The sequence below is a fragment of the Lepidochelys kempii genome, chromosome 12 (assembly GCF_965140285.1).
Source record: "Lepidochelys kempii isolate rLepKem1 chromosome 12, rLepKem1.hap1, whole genome shotgun sequence".
Classification (NCBI taxonomy): domain Eukaryota; kingdom Metazoa; phylum Chordata; order Testudines; family Cheloniidae; genus Lepidochelys; species Lepidochelys kempii.
Window position 1 is genome coordinate 3,791,323 of NC_136391.1, and position 14,493 is coordinate 3,805,815.

Genomic DNA, 14,493 nt, shown 5'->3' on the forward strand with positions numbered 1-14,493 from the left:
CTGGGCCCCCCCCGATTTAGTTCCATTAAGCTGTTCAAGTTTCGCTTCTACCTCAGTTATGGTAATATCTACCTCCATATCCTCATTCCCATTTGTCATGCTACCATTATCCCTAAGATCCTCATTAGCCTTATTAAAGACTGAGGCAAAGTATTTGTTTAGATATTGGGCCGTGCCTAGATTATCCTTAACCTCCACTCCATCCTCAGTGTTTAGCGGTCCCACTTCTTCAGGGTGCTCTGGACCATTGGGCTGTTCCATTATGCCCCTGCTTTGTGGTTTGATGGCTATTGCTAGCTGTGGAAGCTTGATAAACAGAGGAAGAGAAGACCAGATACTGCAATATGCACCAGTGCTATTCCTTGATCACTTAATGCCTGCCTACCTTTTCAGCTGAAAGGACATACACACAATGAGCCACATTCTGCCCTCCGATTCATCTGTACAACCCTGCTAACCAGGCATGGATGTACCTGTGGGCATGATTTGTTCAGACCAGCATGATGGGGTGTCTTTCAGTATTTCGATTTCATGCCTTTGTATGGAACTTTTCTAGGTGTTTTTCAGCATATGTATTCTCCCCAGCTGCCCCTTCTGCCTGCCCTTTGCCCTCATTTTCCCACTACTCCTTGGCTCTCACTTGGATGAGGAGTTGGTAAGAGGCAGTGCAGAAGTGATGACATGAAGCCTCATTACACCTTTCATTAACGCAGGTTGGAATTATCCTTGGAAAGGGTTTGCAAAGGGGGATAGCCTTTGTGTGGTCTTTAAGCCAAATCCCCTCAGCTTCTGTCCATAGTACGGAATCAGGGGGTCTTGGGCTTAGAACAAGAGGTTTCGTCCTCAAAGACAAATCCAGTGAAACTGACCTAACCACCCATTCCTTAACACAGGGGAGTTCCCATCTGCCACGTCTGCTGCCTCCACCAAACTACCCTGCAGCCAACCCGCTAGCCAGCTAGGCAGTGTTCTGGAGAGTGTCTCATCCTTCCTGTGTGCTGTTGCTGCTCTCCCTCCATTCTCCATGGAACCCAGCAGCGGCATCATCCCAGCCGGGAAGAAGCAGCAGTTCCTGTTGAAATTCTCCCCACTGGAAGTGGGAGAGTTTGAGGGCCACCTACTCTGCAGGTAGGAAACACTCTGGATGGATCGCATCTTGACAAGTTCTAATAACACGGAATTATTGTCCAAAGGACTTTGGTGTAAATGGGATTTGGTGCTCTCTGAAATGGATGGACCAAGAATGCAGTCGAGGAAAGGTGGGGCATCAAAAACCTAGAGCTTTGTTCAGTCCCAGCTTGGAAGCCTTTAGCCCTGGGACCAAACCTGTGCCATCCCTTAGGATCCCTTAGGCTGTTTACTCTGGAGGGAAGGTGATCAGGGATGAAAAAGAATCATAGAAGATTAGGGTTGGAAGAGACCTCAGGATGTCATCTAGTCCAATCCCTTGCTCAAAGCAGGACCAACACCAACTAACTCATCCCAGTCAGACCTTAAAAACCTCTAAGGATGGAGATTCCACTACTTCTCTAGGTAACTGTCAAGGTTCCTCCCCCACTCTGAACTCTAGGGTACAGATGTGGGGACCTGCATGAAAACCTCCTAAGCTTACTTTCACCAGCTTAGGTTAAAACTTCCCCAAGGTACAAATTAATTTTATCCTTTGTCCCTGGATCTCCACTGCCACCACCAAACTCTAACTGGGTTTACTGGGAAACGTAGTTTGGACACATCTTTCCCCCAAAAATCCTCCCAACCCTTGCACCCCACTTCCTGGGAAAGGTTTGGTAGAAATCCTCACCAATTTGCATGGGTGACCACAGACCCAAACCCTTGGATCTGAGAACAATGAAAAAGCATTCAGTTTTCTTACAAGAAGACTTTTAATAGAAGTAAAGAAATCCCCTCTGTAAAATCAGGATGGTAGATACCTTACAGGGTAATTAGATTCAAAATGTAGAGAATCCCTCTAGGCAAAACCTTAAGTTACAAAAAAGACACACAGACAGGAATAGTCATTCTATTCAGCACAGTTCCTTTCTCAGCCATTTAAAGAAATCATAATCTAACACATACCTAGCTAGATTACTTACTAAAAGTTCTAAGACTCCATTCCTATTCTATCCCTGGCAAAAGCAGCATACAGACAGACCCAGACTTTGTTTCTCTCCCTCCTCCCAGCTTTTGAAAGTGTCTTGTCTCCTCATTGGTCATTTTGGTCAGGTGCCAGCAGGTTACCTTTAGCTTCTTAACCCTTTACAGGTGAGAGGATTTTTCCTCTGGCCAGGAGGGATTTTAAAGGGGTTTACCCTTCCCTTTATATTTATGACAGTAACCCATTCCAGTGCTTCACCACCCTCCTAGTGAAATATTTTTTCCTAACATCCAACCTAGACCTCCCACTTGAGACCATTGCTCCTTGTTCTGTCATCTGCCACCACTGAGAACAGCCGAGCTCCATCCTCTTTGCGACCCCCCTTCTCTTCTGCTGCTATCAAATCCCCCCCTTCTCTTCTGCAGACTAAATAAGCCGAGTTCCCTCAGCCTCTCCTCATAGGTCATGTGCCCCAGCCCCCTAATCATTTCCGTTGCCCTCCGCTGGAGTTTCTCCAGTTTGTCTACATCCTTTCTGTAGTGGGGGCCCAAAACTGGACACAATACTCCAGGTATGGCCTTACAAGTGCCGAATACAGGGGTATAATCACTTCCCTCGATCTGCTGGCAATGATCCTACTAATGCAGCCCAATACGCCATTGGCCTTCTTGGCAACAAGGGCACACTGCTATCTAATATCCAGCTTCTCATCCACTGTAATCCCCAGGTCCTTTTCTGTTGAACTGCCACTTAGCCAGTCAGTCCCCGGCCTGTAGCAGTGCATGGGATTCTTCCGTCCTAAGTGCAGTCCTTGTTGAACCTCATCTGATTTCTTTTAGCCCAATCGTCCAATTTGCCTAGGTCACTCTGGACCCTATCCCTACCCGCCAGGGTATCTACCTCCCACCCCGCCCCAGCTTAGTGTCATCCACAAACTTGCTGAGGGTGCAATACATCCCATCATCCAGATCATTAATGAAGATGTTGAACAAAACCGGCCCCAGAACAGACCCCAGGGGCACTCCACTTGATACCGGCTGCCAACTAGACATGGAGCCATAGATCACTACCCGTTGAACCTGACAATCTAGCCAGCTTTCTATCCACCTTATAGTCCATTCATCTAGCCCATACTTCCTTAACTTGCTGGCAAGAATACTGTGGGAGACAGTATCAAAAGCATTGCTAAAGTCAAGGTATATCATGTCCACCACTTTCCCCATATCCACAGAGCCAGTTATCTAATTATAGAAAGCAGTCAGGTTGGTCAGGCATGACTGGCCCTTGGTGAATCTATGTTGTCTGTTCCTGGTCACCTTCCTCTCCTCCAAGTGCTTCAAATGGATTCCTTGAGGACCTGCTCCATGATTTTTCCAGGGACTGAGGTGAGGCTGGCTGGCCTGTAGTTCCCTGGATTCTCCTTCTTCCCTTTTTTAAAGATGGGCACTACATTAGCCTTTTTCCAGTCATCCAGGACCTCCCCCGATCACCATGAGTTTTCAAAGATAATGGCCAATGGCTCTGCAATCACATCAAACAACTCTCTCAGCACTCTCGGATGCATTAGATCCGGCCCCAGGGAGTTGTTCATGTCCAGCGTTTCTAAATAGTCACCTGGTCACCTGCCATGTTTTCTGTTCTTTCTGTTTATCAGGATGGTTTGTTCCTATGCCTTCAATAAGGCTTTTTTAAAATACAGCCAACTCTTCTGGACTTCTTTCCCCCTCATATTAGCCTCCCAGGGGATCCTGCCCATCAGTTCCCTGAGGGAGTCAAAGTCTGCTTTTCTGAAGTCCAGGGTCCATATTCTGCTGCTCTCCTTACTTCCTTTTGTCAGGATCCTGAACTCAACCATCTCATGATCACTACTGCCCAGGTTGCCACCCACTTCTACTTTCCCTGCCAATACTTCCCTGTTTTGTGAGCAGTGGGTCAAGAGGATCAGGCCCCCAGTTGGTTCCTCCAGCACTTGCACCAGGAAATTGTCCCCAACACTCTCCAGAAACTTCCTGGATTGTCTGTGCATTGCTGTATTGCTCTCCCAGCAGATGTCAGAGTGTTTGAAGTCCCCCATGAGAACCAGGGCCTGTGATGTGGAAATGTCTGTTAGTTGTCCAAAGAAAGCCACGTCTACCTCATCCTCCTGGTCTGGTGGTCAAGAGCAGACGCTCACCACAACATCGCCCTTGTTGCTCTCACCTCCAAAGTTAAACCAGAGACTCTCAACAGGCTTTTCTGCAGTTTCATACTGGAGCTCTGAGCAGTCATACTGCTCCCATACATGCAGTGCAACTCCCCCACCTTTTCTGCCCTGCCTGTCCTTCCTGAACAGTTTATACCCATCCTGACAGTGCTCCAGTCTTGTGAGTTACCCCACCAAGTTTGTTATTCCAGTCACATTATAGTTCCTTAACTGTGCCAGGACTTCCAGTTCTCCCTGCTTGTTTCCCAGGCTTCTTGCATTCATGTACAGGCACCTAAGATAACTAGCCAATTGCCCAACTTTCTCAGTATGAATCAGGAGGCCTCCCCTGTTGCATGCTCCTCCTTCTGTTTCCTCCCAGTATCCCACTCCCCCACTTACTTCTGAGCTTAGGTCTCCATCCCCCGGCGAACCTAGTTTAGAGCCCTCCTCACTAGGTTAGCCAGCCTGCCTGTGAAGATGCTCTTCCCTCTCTTCGTTAGGTGGATTCCATCTCTTCCTAGCAATCCTTCCTCCTGGGAACCTGAAACATACTGGGAAAACTCACTTTAAAAAAATGTTTAAAATGGGGGTTGGGAACAAGTAGGATTCCGCCTTTCAGAGATGGATGGTAAGTAATTCACAGTCCTCCTGCAGCCCCTTTGCCTGGCTTGTACCATTCTGGTGGAGTCCTAATGACTAATACTAATTTACCTTGGGTATGGGAAATCACTTAAGCCCCAAGAGGTTCGATCACTAGTACTGGCTTTTGGATGAGTATGGAAACTTAGCAAGGGCTTATCCATATTGAGTCACCAACGACCTCCAGTGTGTTTATCAGTAAAGGTGTCACTTTTCTCGCACTGAGGAATTACTATACATTTGTCTCTTTTGCTGCCTCATCACCACAAAGTGAGCTTCCATTTAATTCACTGCTTGGTACATCAGAGAGAGAGGACGTGAAAGCTGTGTACAACAAAGCCATAAAACTGGCCCTCTGCCTTTGATAACACTAACTGGTCCATTTCTTCTCAGTATCCCCAACCTGAAGCCCAATCACCAATGCCCCGTAGTGGCTGTGAAGGGGAGAAGCCTCCTGCCATACTGCCATTTCGACCTGGAGGACTCTGACTACCTCACCGCAAACAGGCGCAACCCAGAGCTGCGAGGGCCGCGGGGGGCTGCACTGGATCCCAACACCAGGGTGATAGAGTTTGCATCCGTCGGAGTGCATGCTTGGAACAGCAGGTGGGCATGGAGAAGGCTTGACTTGCTGACTACTGGCTATTCACAACAACTCAGCCAGAGACCCACCAGCTCAACCTTCTAAACTCCTTGTGGCACAGCTGCACCGTTCCTATGGTCCAGCTCTCAGTAGATCACTTGGGGCTCTGGGAAGACAGGAGCAACATAGACTAGCCATCCCTGCTTCCACCATCCAGTCCTGCAACAAACGTAGCTGGTCCCCAGCCCATAGGTATCGTTGAGTATAACTCTCCTTTCTCTCCGCAGGAGACTCTGAATACTTGAGTCAGATTGGGGCAGAGAAGGAAATAACCCCTCTAGAGAGCTGCACTTAGGAAAGAACCTTGTTATGTTGGATTTTACCCTCATCACTCTGGAGCTAGGGTTTGCATTGGAGTGATCTCAGTATCTGTTTACAGATGGTAAAGGTAGCCAGTCGGCCCAGAGGGCTGTGGGGCTCCAAAACCGGTAATGGGATGAAGCTGTCATGCCCATAGCAGTAGAGGTAGATGGGGTGTGCCAAGGAATCCTCCCTTGGAGGAGCTGGCAGCGCCTGGTGTCTGCTGAGCAGCCAGCCCACTAGCTCCCAGAACTGTTCACTGTTCCTTTTCTAATGGCAATTTCTGTTTGTTGTGGCCAGGACCTTCATGCTTGTGAACCCCACCAATTCCACCTACTCCTTCCAGTGGGCTTGTGAACAGTCAGAAGACTTGCGAGAACAGTCAGTCTTCAGCTGTCTGACAGAAATGGGCCAGATCCGGCCTCAGAAAAAGGCCGAGGTAGGAGGGAGGCTGATGCAGGTGTCTCGCCTAGTGGTGTGCAGGTCTCACTGTACACAATACCGCTCTAACTGTAATGCATAGCTCTTACACAGCACTTTGTTTTCAAGCACTTTAAAGAGCTGAGCTTATTTCAACCCTGCAGGTGCAGGTGGTGCCAACTTGCATCACCACCACCCAAGGAGAGAGCATGGGGAGGGACTGGCAGAGGAAGGGCAGCTTTAAATGCAGTCTGGGTTGCCACTGGTGCCCCACGGATGGAGAGTGCCCCAGAGATGAATGGAATCAGCATGTCTCCTGGTTGCCATGGTCCTGCCCACTCACTGGCCGGCCTAGACCACTTTGTAGGCTGTGCCAGCCTGCTCCAGCTCCCTTGGCTAAGCAGGGACTACAGGCAGCTTGTTCCCCTGCAACACCTCAGTGCAGGTAGCCTTTCGAACTCACCCCCAGGCTATGCGGGCAGGCAGGGGGCCTGTCAGTAATAACTAGTTCTCACAAGCTCCCTCTGACATAGGTGAGTAAGAAAATGAAATGGGCAGGTGGGTGAGGGTAAGGAAGGAGGTTTCTCCAAGAGCAGAAATGAATAGGGACCCAGAGACAAAGCCTGGAGCCTGGGGATTGGATGACCCAGCTGAGCAGTGTTGGGATACAGAGTCTTTCCACTATAGCCCCCTGGTTTGAATCTCTCGAAGGCCGTTAGGGGCTGCCTGTTGTCTGTGTGACAGCAAGCTGTCTAGGGGCCAGTGTGAAGCATATTGTCTCACTTCAGATCCTTGTGATTAGCCAGTTCACATGTCTGCTGTAGCAAACTGGCACAGTGCCATCCCAGTTCCGCCCAGGGGGTTATGTGTTAAGCAGGCATGGAAGCTGCCCTCTGACCCTTTCAGGTAGCTGCCATGGTCAGAAGTGAGAAAATTCTGGAGGGGAAGTTTGCTCTCACCTATTTTGTGACTAACTAGAGGGCTCCAGTCTGCATGACAGCAGACTATTGGAGACAGGATGCTGCAGCTACAGTAGGGAGTGTGGGTATCTCTCCTCATGAGCAATAGCCATGTCCAAGTGTGAGGAGTGGGAGGACAGAGGAGTGCCTGGGTAGAATACAGGGAGTCCCTAAAGAACTTTCTGTTCCAGAAATGACAACTCTTCCTGCTCCGTGTCATTCATTGGGTCAACCTGCACAGGCTGGAAATCAGCACAGAATCTGGCCCATTGTCTTAGTGTTCTCTGCTAAAACCATCTTAGGGCATCTCCTTTGCCCATGGCACAAACCTGCACCGGGAAATTTTTGAATGGAAGGGAAGAGTTTTGTCTACATAGGGACACTCAGGGTATGTCTACACTACGGAATAAGGTCGAATTTATAGAAGTCGGTTTTTTAGAAATCGATTTTATATATTCGAGTGTGTGTCCCCCCACAGAAAATGCTCTAAGTGCATTAAGTGCATTAACTCGGCAGAGTGCTTCCACAGTACCGAGGCTAGAGTCGACTTCCGGAGCGTTGCACTGTGGGTAGCTATCCCACAGTTCCCGCAGTCTCCGCTGCCCATTGGGAATTCTGGGTTGAGATCCCAATGCCTGATGGGGCTAAAACATTGTCGCGGGTGGTTCTGGGTACATATCGTCAAGCCCCCGTTCCCTCCCTCCCTCCGTGAAAGCAAGGGCAGACAATCGTTTCGCGCCTTTTTTCTTGAGTTACCTGTGCAGACGCCATACCACAGCAAGCATGGAGCCCGCTCAGCTCACTGTCACCATATGTCTCCTGCAAAAAGAAAAGGAGTACCTGTGGCACCTTAGAGACTAACCAATTTATTTGAGCATGAGCTTTCGTGAGCTACAGCTCACTTCATTGGATGCATACCGTGGAAACTGCAGTAGACATTATATACACACAGAGACCATGAAACAATACCCCCTCCCGCCCCACTGTCCTGCTGGTAATAGCTTATCTAAAGTGATCATCAAGTTGGGCCATTTCCAGCACAAATCCAGGTTTTCTCACCCTCCGCCCCCCCACACACAAACTCACTCTCCTGCTGGTAATAGCCCATCCAAAGTGACCACTCTCTTCACAATGTGTATGATAATCAAGGTGGGTCATTTCCAGCACAAATCCAGGTTCAAAACCACCTGATTTAATTTGCCTCTTCTTCCTCAGGTCACATTTGAATTCATCCCGCAGCGCCTAGGTATCACAGAATCGTTTTGGACCTTTACAATCGCTGAACAGAACATCTCAGTCCCATTCCTGTTGGTGGGCAACACCACCGACCCCTCAGTATCTCTGGACAGATCCCACCTGAACTATTTCTCTCTGTTAGTTGGTAAGGACAGATTCTGTGTCCCGCACTATGGGAGCCTGTGGTTGCTGCTACCTTCCACTTTTCTCTCCATTCAAAAATGTAGTGTTCTGTAGTTACTGTTGATCCTAATTCTATTATTTATCATTAAAAAAACAGAGGCTGAAAGTGGAAAAGAGCACTTCAAAGGAGAAAAACAATTTCTGTCCATCTATCTTAGGGTTTATATTGCTGCCCACTTTAGTATCTGAGCACCTTCCATGTAAAATCAATAACAATATTCAGCAGCAGTCAAAAAAGCTAATGTTAGGAACCCTTAGGGAAGGGATAGATAATAAGACAGAAAATGTCATAATGCCACTGTATAAATCCATGATACTCCCACAACTTGAATACTGTGTGTAGTTCTGGTTGTCCAGTTTCAAAAAAGATATATTAGAATTGGAAAAGGTCCAGAAAAAGGCAACAAAAATGATTGGGGTATGGAACAGCTTCCATATGAGGAGAAATTTAAAAGACTGGGACTTTTCAGCTGAGAAAACAGACAGCTAAGAGGGAGGGATCTGATAGAAGTCTATAAAATCATGACTGGTGTGGAGAAAGTGAACAAGGGAACGTTATTTACCCCTTCACATAATACAAGCACCCAGGGTCACCCAATGAAATTAACAGGCAGCAAGTTTAAAACAAACAAAAGGAAGTACTTCACACAATGCACAGTCAACTTGTGGAACTCATTGCCAGGGGACGTTGTGAAGGCCACAAGTGTAACTGGGTGCAGCAGAGAATTAAATAAGTTCATGGAGGACAGGTCCATCAGTGCCAGGGATGCCACTCCACACTCAGGGTGTCCCTAAACCTCTGACTACGAGAAGCTGGGACTGGATGAGAGGGCATGGATCACTCAATAATTGCCCTGGTCTTTTCATTCCTTCTGAAGCATCTGGTACTGACCGCTGTCGCAAGACAGAATCCTGCGCTAAATGAACCATTGGTGTGACACAGTGTGGCCGCTCTTATGTTCTTAATAGCAAAGATCCTAGTTGATTTCATGCAGCATCTGGCATTTCTCCCTTTTCAGGCTCAGAATTCTGCATGGGGCAGTGTTGGTTGGTTTGTTTGTTTTTTAAAGATTTTATTAATTTAATTTATTTTTGTTTGGTTGGTAGGGGTTTAAGGGTAGAAAGGGTGTCAGATTTCAAATTTCTCAAGCAAAGATGCTTATTAGTGGTGAGTGAGATATAGCAACTGGGAAGAGAGAGAGTGGAATAAAAAATGAGTTAAAAAAGAGATCTCAGATTTGTTCTATGGAGCTTCTGTTGTCAGCTGAAGCCCAGCCCATCCATTCATCCACCAGTACAGTATGTGTGTGTCAAGGGGTTGGTCCCATGTCAAAGTGTCATTGGTCCATGCCTGGTGTGGGGACATACCCTTAGTCCTTGGCTATGCATTTGTACAGTGCCTAGCACAACGGGGTCCTGGTTCATGACTGGAGCTCCTAGGTGCTACCACAATACAAAATATCAATAATAATAACGATGAGGATACAGAATTCTGGGTTAGCTCGGATGCTGTATTTCTCATGCTCAGCTCAATGATAGATGGCCATATTGTTCACTAGCATCCCTAGTGATTCCCTCCACCTGTATAGGAGTTTAATTTATTTTACATTCTGCATTAACAATGCTTCTCCGGTAGGGGGAGCTTTTTTGCCCTGCCCTTTCCACCTGCAGCACGTCTGGCATAGTAAAAATAGACTTGGACGAGCCATGCACTTTTCTATGGGATAAATGAGTGGTGGCTGATTCCATGCTAACCTGACAGGAGAACTAAAGGTTTGCTGTCTCTTTCCTGTGTTTCCCCCAAAGGACATGAGGCCCACAAGACTGTTCACATGATTAACAACGAGAATGAGACCTTCAGCTTTGCTTTCAGAGACTGCTCGCGCTATTCCGAGGGATACATTAACTACCTAACAGTGCAGCCCATGGAGGGCTACATTCCACCTCTTTCCAGGTAAAGGGGGAGAGAGAATGTCTAGGGCTCACAGGGCTAGACTGTGGCTCCCAAGCACAGTGCTGTGTTATCTGCATTATTAGAGTCCTTCCAAGCTGTACAGTGGTTTCACCTCATGGCATCAGCTCTTACCCAGCCAGCAGGCAGCTCTTGGTGGGGACATGCTGGTTCCTGTTCTTACACAGTCGGTCTCCCCATTTGTATTCAGGGTCAGATCTGCTGCCGTTAGTGATGCCTTTAGAGATTGCTGCTGTTTTTCACTCCCGTTAGACCTAAAGCCAACACAGCTCTGGGGTTATTTACACTGGAGCTAGAGGTGTAATTTCCAGCTCCATTAGACATACCCACCTAGCTCTGATTAAGCTAGTGCACTAAAAATAGCAGTGTATTAACAAAAGGCTATAGGTTAAGTGATACCAAGGAGAAGGAATAAAGGTAGAAAGAGTTACAAACAGACCGAAGTACAAATGCCCTTTCTAATGGCTAACTCCTAACTGAACAAGCTACAGTCTTTCTACAAGGAACTTTCCTCACCCATCTTCTTTTCCCAGCAATGGCTGGCTTGCTTTCAGCTATGTTCCCTGCAGAGTCCAAGGTGCTGGTTCTCCTTGTCTCCTCAGGTGAAGGATGATCCAAAATCTTTCTGTGTGTCCTTATGTCCCAATCTGCCTTTGTTTCAAGGATCAAACTGATCCCCTGGGGTTCAGTCTCCCATCTCCTCTGGGGGTTGACTCTATCTTGATTAGTGTGTCCCCTGGTGTGTTCCACAGTGACACTTCCTGCTGAAGTTTTACAGTGTAAGGCCATGTCTACACAAGCACTTATGTCAGCAAAACTTTTGTCGCTTAGTAGTGTGAAAAAACACACCCCTGTGCGACATAAGTTTTGCTGGTATAAGCGCTCGTGTGCAGAAGACTCTATCCCACCAACACACCTACCACTGCTCGTTATACTGATTTTATTATGTCGACAGGACAGCTCTCTCCCGTTGGCATAACTCAGTTACATGAGCAATCTTACAGCGGCACAGCCGTATCGGTACAGTGTAGACATGACCTTAATGTTCTCTTCCCGCATTGCAACCTCCAATGCAAATGAATAGCCCATTGACTTTGGTCACACCTGCTTTGAGATGTTGGCCTCTTTCCTTTGTCTTGAGAAAACCTGTTTAGCAACTCTCCCTGATGTGCCTGGTTAAAACACCTTTTAGTTACAGACTTTAAAGCTTAATTTCAGTGAGTATTCACAATTCCACATACTGCGTTGTCACATGCATTTTACAATGATTTTACTGACCACCGTGATACCTCACAAGGCGTACTTTGTACAAATATCATTGCAGTAGTGTGTTGGGTGTGAACACAGGGGTGCCTAGGGTCACAAGTGTAGACATACCCTAAGAAAGAGCATGCTGGATTCTCTTACTTGTCTCCCTTCCAGCTACAAGGCCATTCAGTCATTTACACCTGTGCACACCCATTGAAAGCAGCAGGGCTCCCAGGTAGCACTGAGGACATAATTTGAATTCAGTGGGAAAGTATAGGTGTCACCGAGGCCATAATTTGGCCTACAGAAGCTTTATTTCTGATGATGACGCATGAAAAGGACAGATCCCAGCTTGAGGCAAGGCTGAGTTTGCCAGGTTGCCAGTCAGAAAACACATCTTCTAGCTTTTAATCCAAGCAGTTGATCTGGAAATTAGTGAGGGACGATAAAAATGGAGCCACTGGGCCTGGTGACATTTCTGCAGAGTCACTTTCCAGAGCAGCATCACGCTTCAAGAGCTGCACGTTTCTCTGATGCCACTGCAGGGCGCTCGCTCTTGGAGCTGTCTGATTTTTAATCTCCCTTTCAGGTGTGTTGTCTTTTGCCTTTTCGAGCATGTGACACATTGAAAAAGGAACGAATGCTCAGCCTCTGTGCCCCTTTTCTTTCCATCGCTTCCCTGGATCTCCATTGCCATGACAGTACCACGGGGAAATATTCTACCCATGAACTCCCGCTGGTTTAAATAAAGTTGTTCTTGTTTTTAAGAACAGTTTATTGATCTGTACTTTCCTCAGAGCCTTCTGCTGAGCTGTAAGGAAGGCATATGGGTGTCCTGACCTTTGATCTCATTTGATCCTGGCCCTTAGGCACTGACTACCTCCTGTGAGGGTCTGAACTCCCATCAAAGTCAGTGGGAGTTGAGAGTCCTCATCAACCCCCAGGAGCTATCCATTGTGACATAGCAGGGTAGAATCCAGACCAATGAGTAGCTGTCACCCCTCCCCTCTAACCTGGGTTGCCCCTTACAATGCCTTGCTGCTCACAAACCGCCCCCAGCATGCCAGTCACTCCCAGCTATGTCTGGATGTATGCTGCAGCCAGCCAGCCACACGTTGGCCCTTACCAGCCTTAAAAATTACCACAGGGTGACCCCAGCACACTCCCAGTCCTAGATTTCCCCCAGGAATGTTTGTCCTGTACTGCCCAGCCCTCCCCCTGGACAGTGCAAATATACTGAGTCTGTTATTCCTTTAAGGGAATAATATGCACACAACTTGTTATCCCTAATGGAGTTTCCTAGGCACTTCAATTTAATACACTGGATTAGATAAAATAATAAAACAAGTTTATTAACTAGAAAGCGAGAAATTTTAAGTGAGTCCAAGCAATGTTGCATAAAAGTCAGAAATGGTTACAAAAAATAAAGATAAAACACTTGTTAATGCCTAACCTAACCAACTGTATTGGATTCAAGCAGTTTCTCACCACATGCTCCAGCAGATGACTGACCAAACTCTCAGTCAGGACTCCTCCCCCAGAGTCCAACACCTGCTTCCTTTGTCTCTTCAGGTGCAGTAAATGCAATAGACAGGGAGAGAGCGATGGGTGGCTTGCAGTGTTTGTCTCTCCTGTTTATAGTGTCAGTCCCCCTCTTGAAAAATATTTCTAGCTGAGACCTGGACCCACCAAAATTTCTGGGCACCACCAAAATTTCTGCAAACCTGCCACCCCTGCTCACAAGGCATACATTGTACAAAGATTATTACACTAGTGTGTAGGCTGTGATTACAGGGGAATATTCTCTCACATCTACCTTAGGTAGCTATGTGGCCCCATTACCATCATACCTGAGTACCTCAAAACCCTTCACGTGTTTATCCTTCACATGCCCTGCTGAGGCAAGGCAGAGCTCTTATCCCTGTTTTACAGATGGGGAGCTGAAGCAGAGAAAGACTAAATGATTTGCCTCAGGTCACCCCTGGGGCAGAGCATGAAATTAAACTCAGTTTTCCTGAGTCCCATGCTACTGCCCCAACCACGGGGCCATCCTTCCTCGCTTGCTCACAACCTCTAGTGCAATAGAGTTCCAAGAGCCAGCAAATAAAGCTGCTGTGTTCATCTCCCCAGGCTTCCTGTTACCATCCTCTTCACACCAACGTTGGAGGGGGAGGTGAACTTTAACCTCATCTGCGATGTCAAGAGAAAGACCCAGCCCCTCTTCTTAAACATCAAAGCCATTGGCTACAGCATGAATGTGTGCGTCAGGTGTGAAGAAAACGATGGCTTGTTCACTGAGCTGAGTCTGCAGGAGAGCAGTATCATCAGCTTCAAGGAGGTGAGAGGGTGGAGACGGGAGGGGGCGGAGGGAGAAGGTGAAAAGTGCACAGTCATCTGCAGCCCGCACACGGATATGGCTCTTTGTGAAATCGTCTCAGGAGAACGCGGCTGTGGGGCAGTCAAAACAGGCCCGCCAGGCAGAACGCCCACCCTGTCCATTGCAGAGCAGATGTAGTTACGTGCGGCTGGGGCTGGTGGAAGTGTCCTTGCCTTGCCTTGATGAGACAGCTGTCAGTGCATTTGCTCTTGGTGTGCAGACCTTCCCTGCTGACC

The 14,493-nt window shown here is 47.6% G+C and overlaps 1 protein-coding gene across 1 annotated transcript in view; it reads left to right on the plus strand.

Moving 5' to 3' along the window:
- Positions 1–14,493, plus strand: part of HYDIN (HYDIN axonemal central pair apparatus protein) — a 427,107-nt gene that overhangs the window by 390,384 nt on the left and 22,230 nt on the right. The window contains exons 69-74 of the mRNA XM_073307159.2: positions 894–1,128; positions 5,313–5,525; positions 6,163–6,301; positions 8,457–8,622; positions 10,467–10,614; positions 14,011–14,218. Coding sequence (XP_073163260.2) covers positions 894–1,128; positions 5,313–5,525; positions 6,163–6,301; positions 8,457–8,622; positions 10,467–10,614; positions 14,011–14,218 — 1,109 coding nt within the window. The remainder of the gene's footprint in view (positions 1–893; positions 1,129–5,312; positions 5,526–6,162; positions 6,302–8,456; positions 8,623–10,466; positions 10,615–14,010; positions 14,219–14,493) is intronic.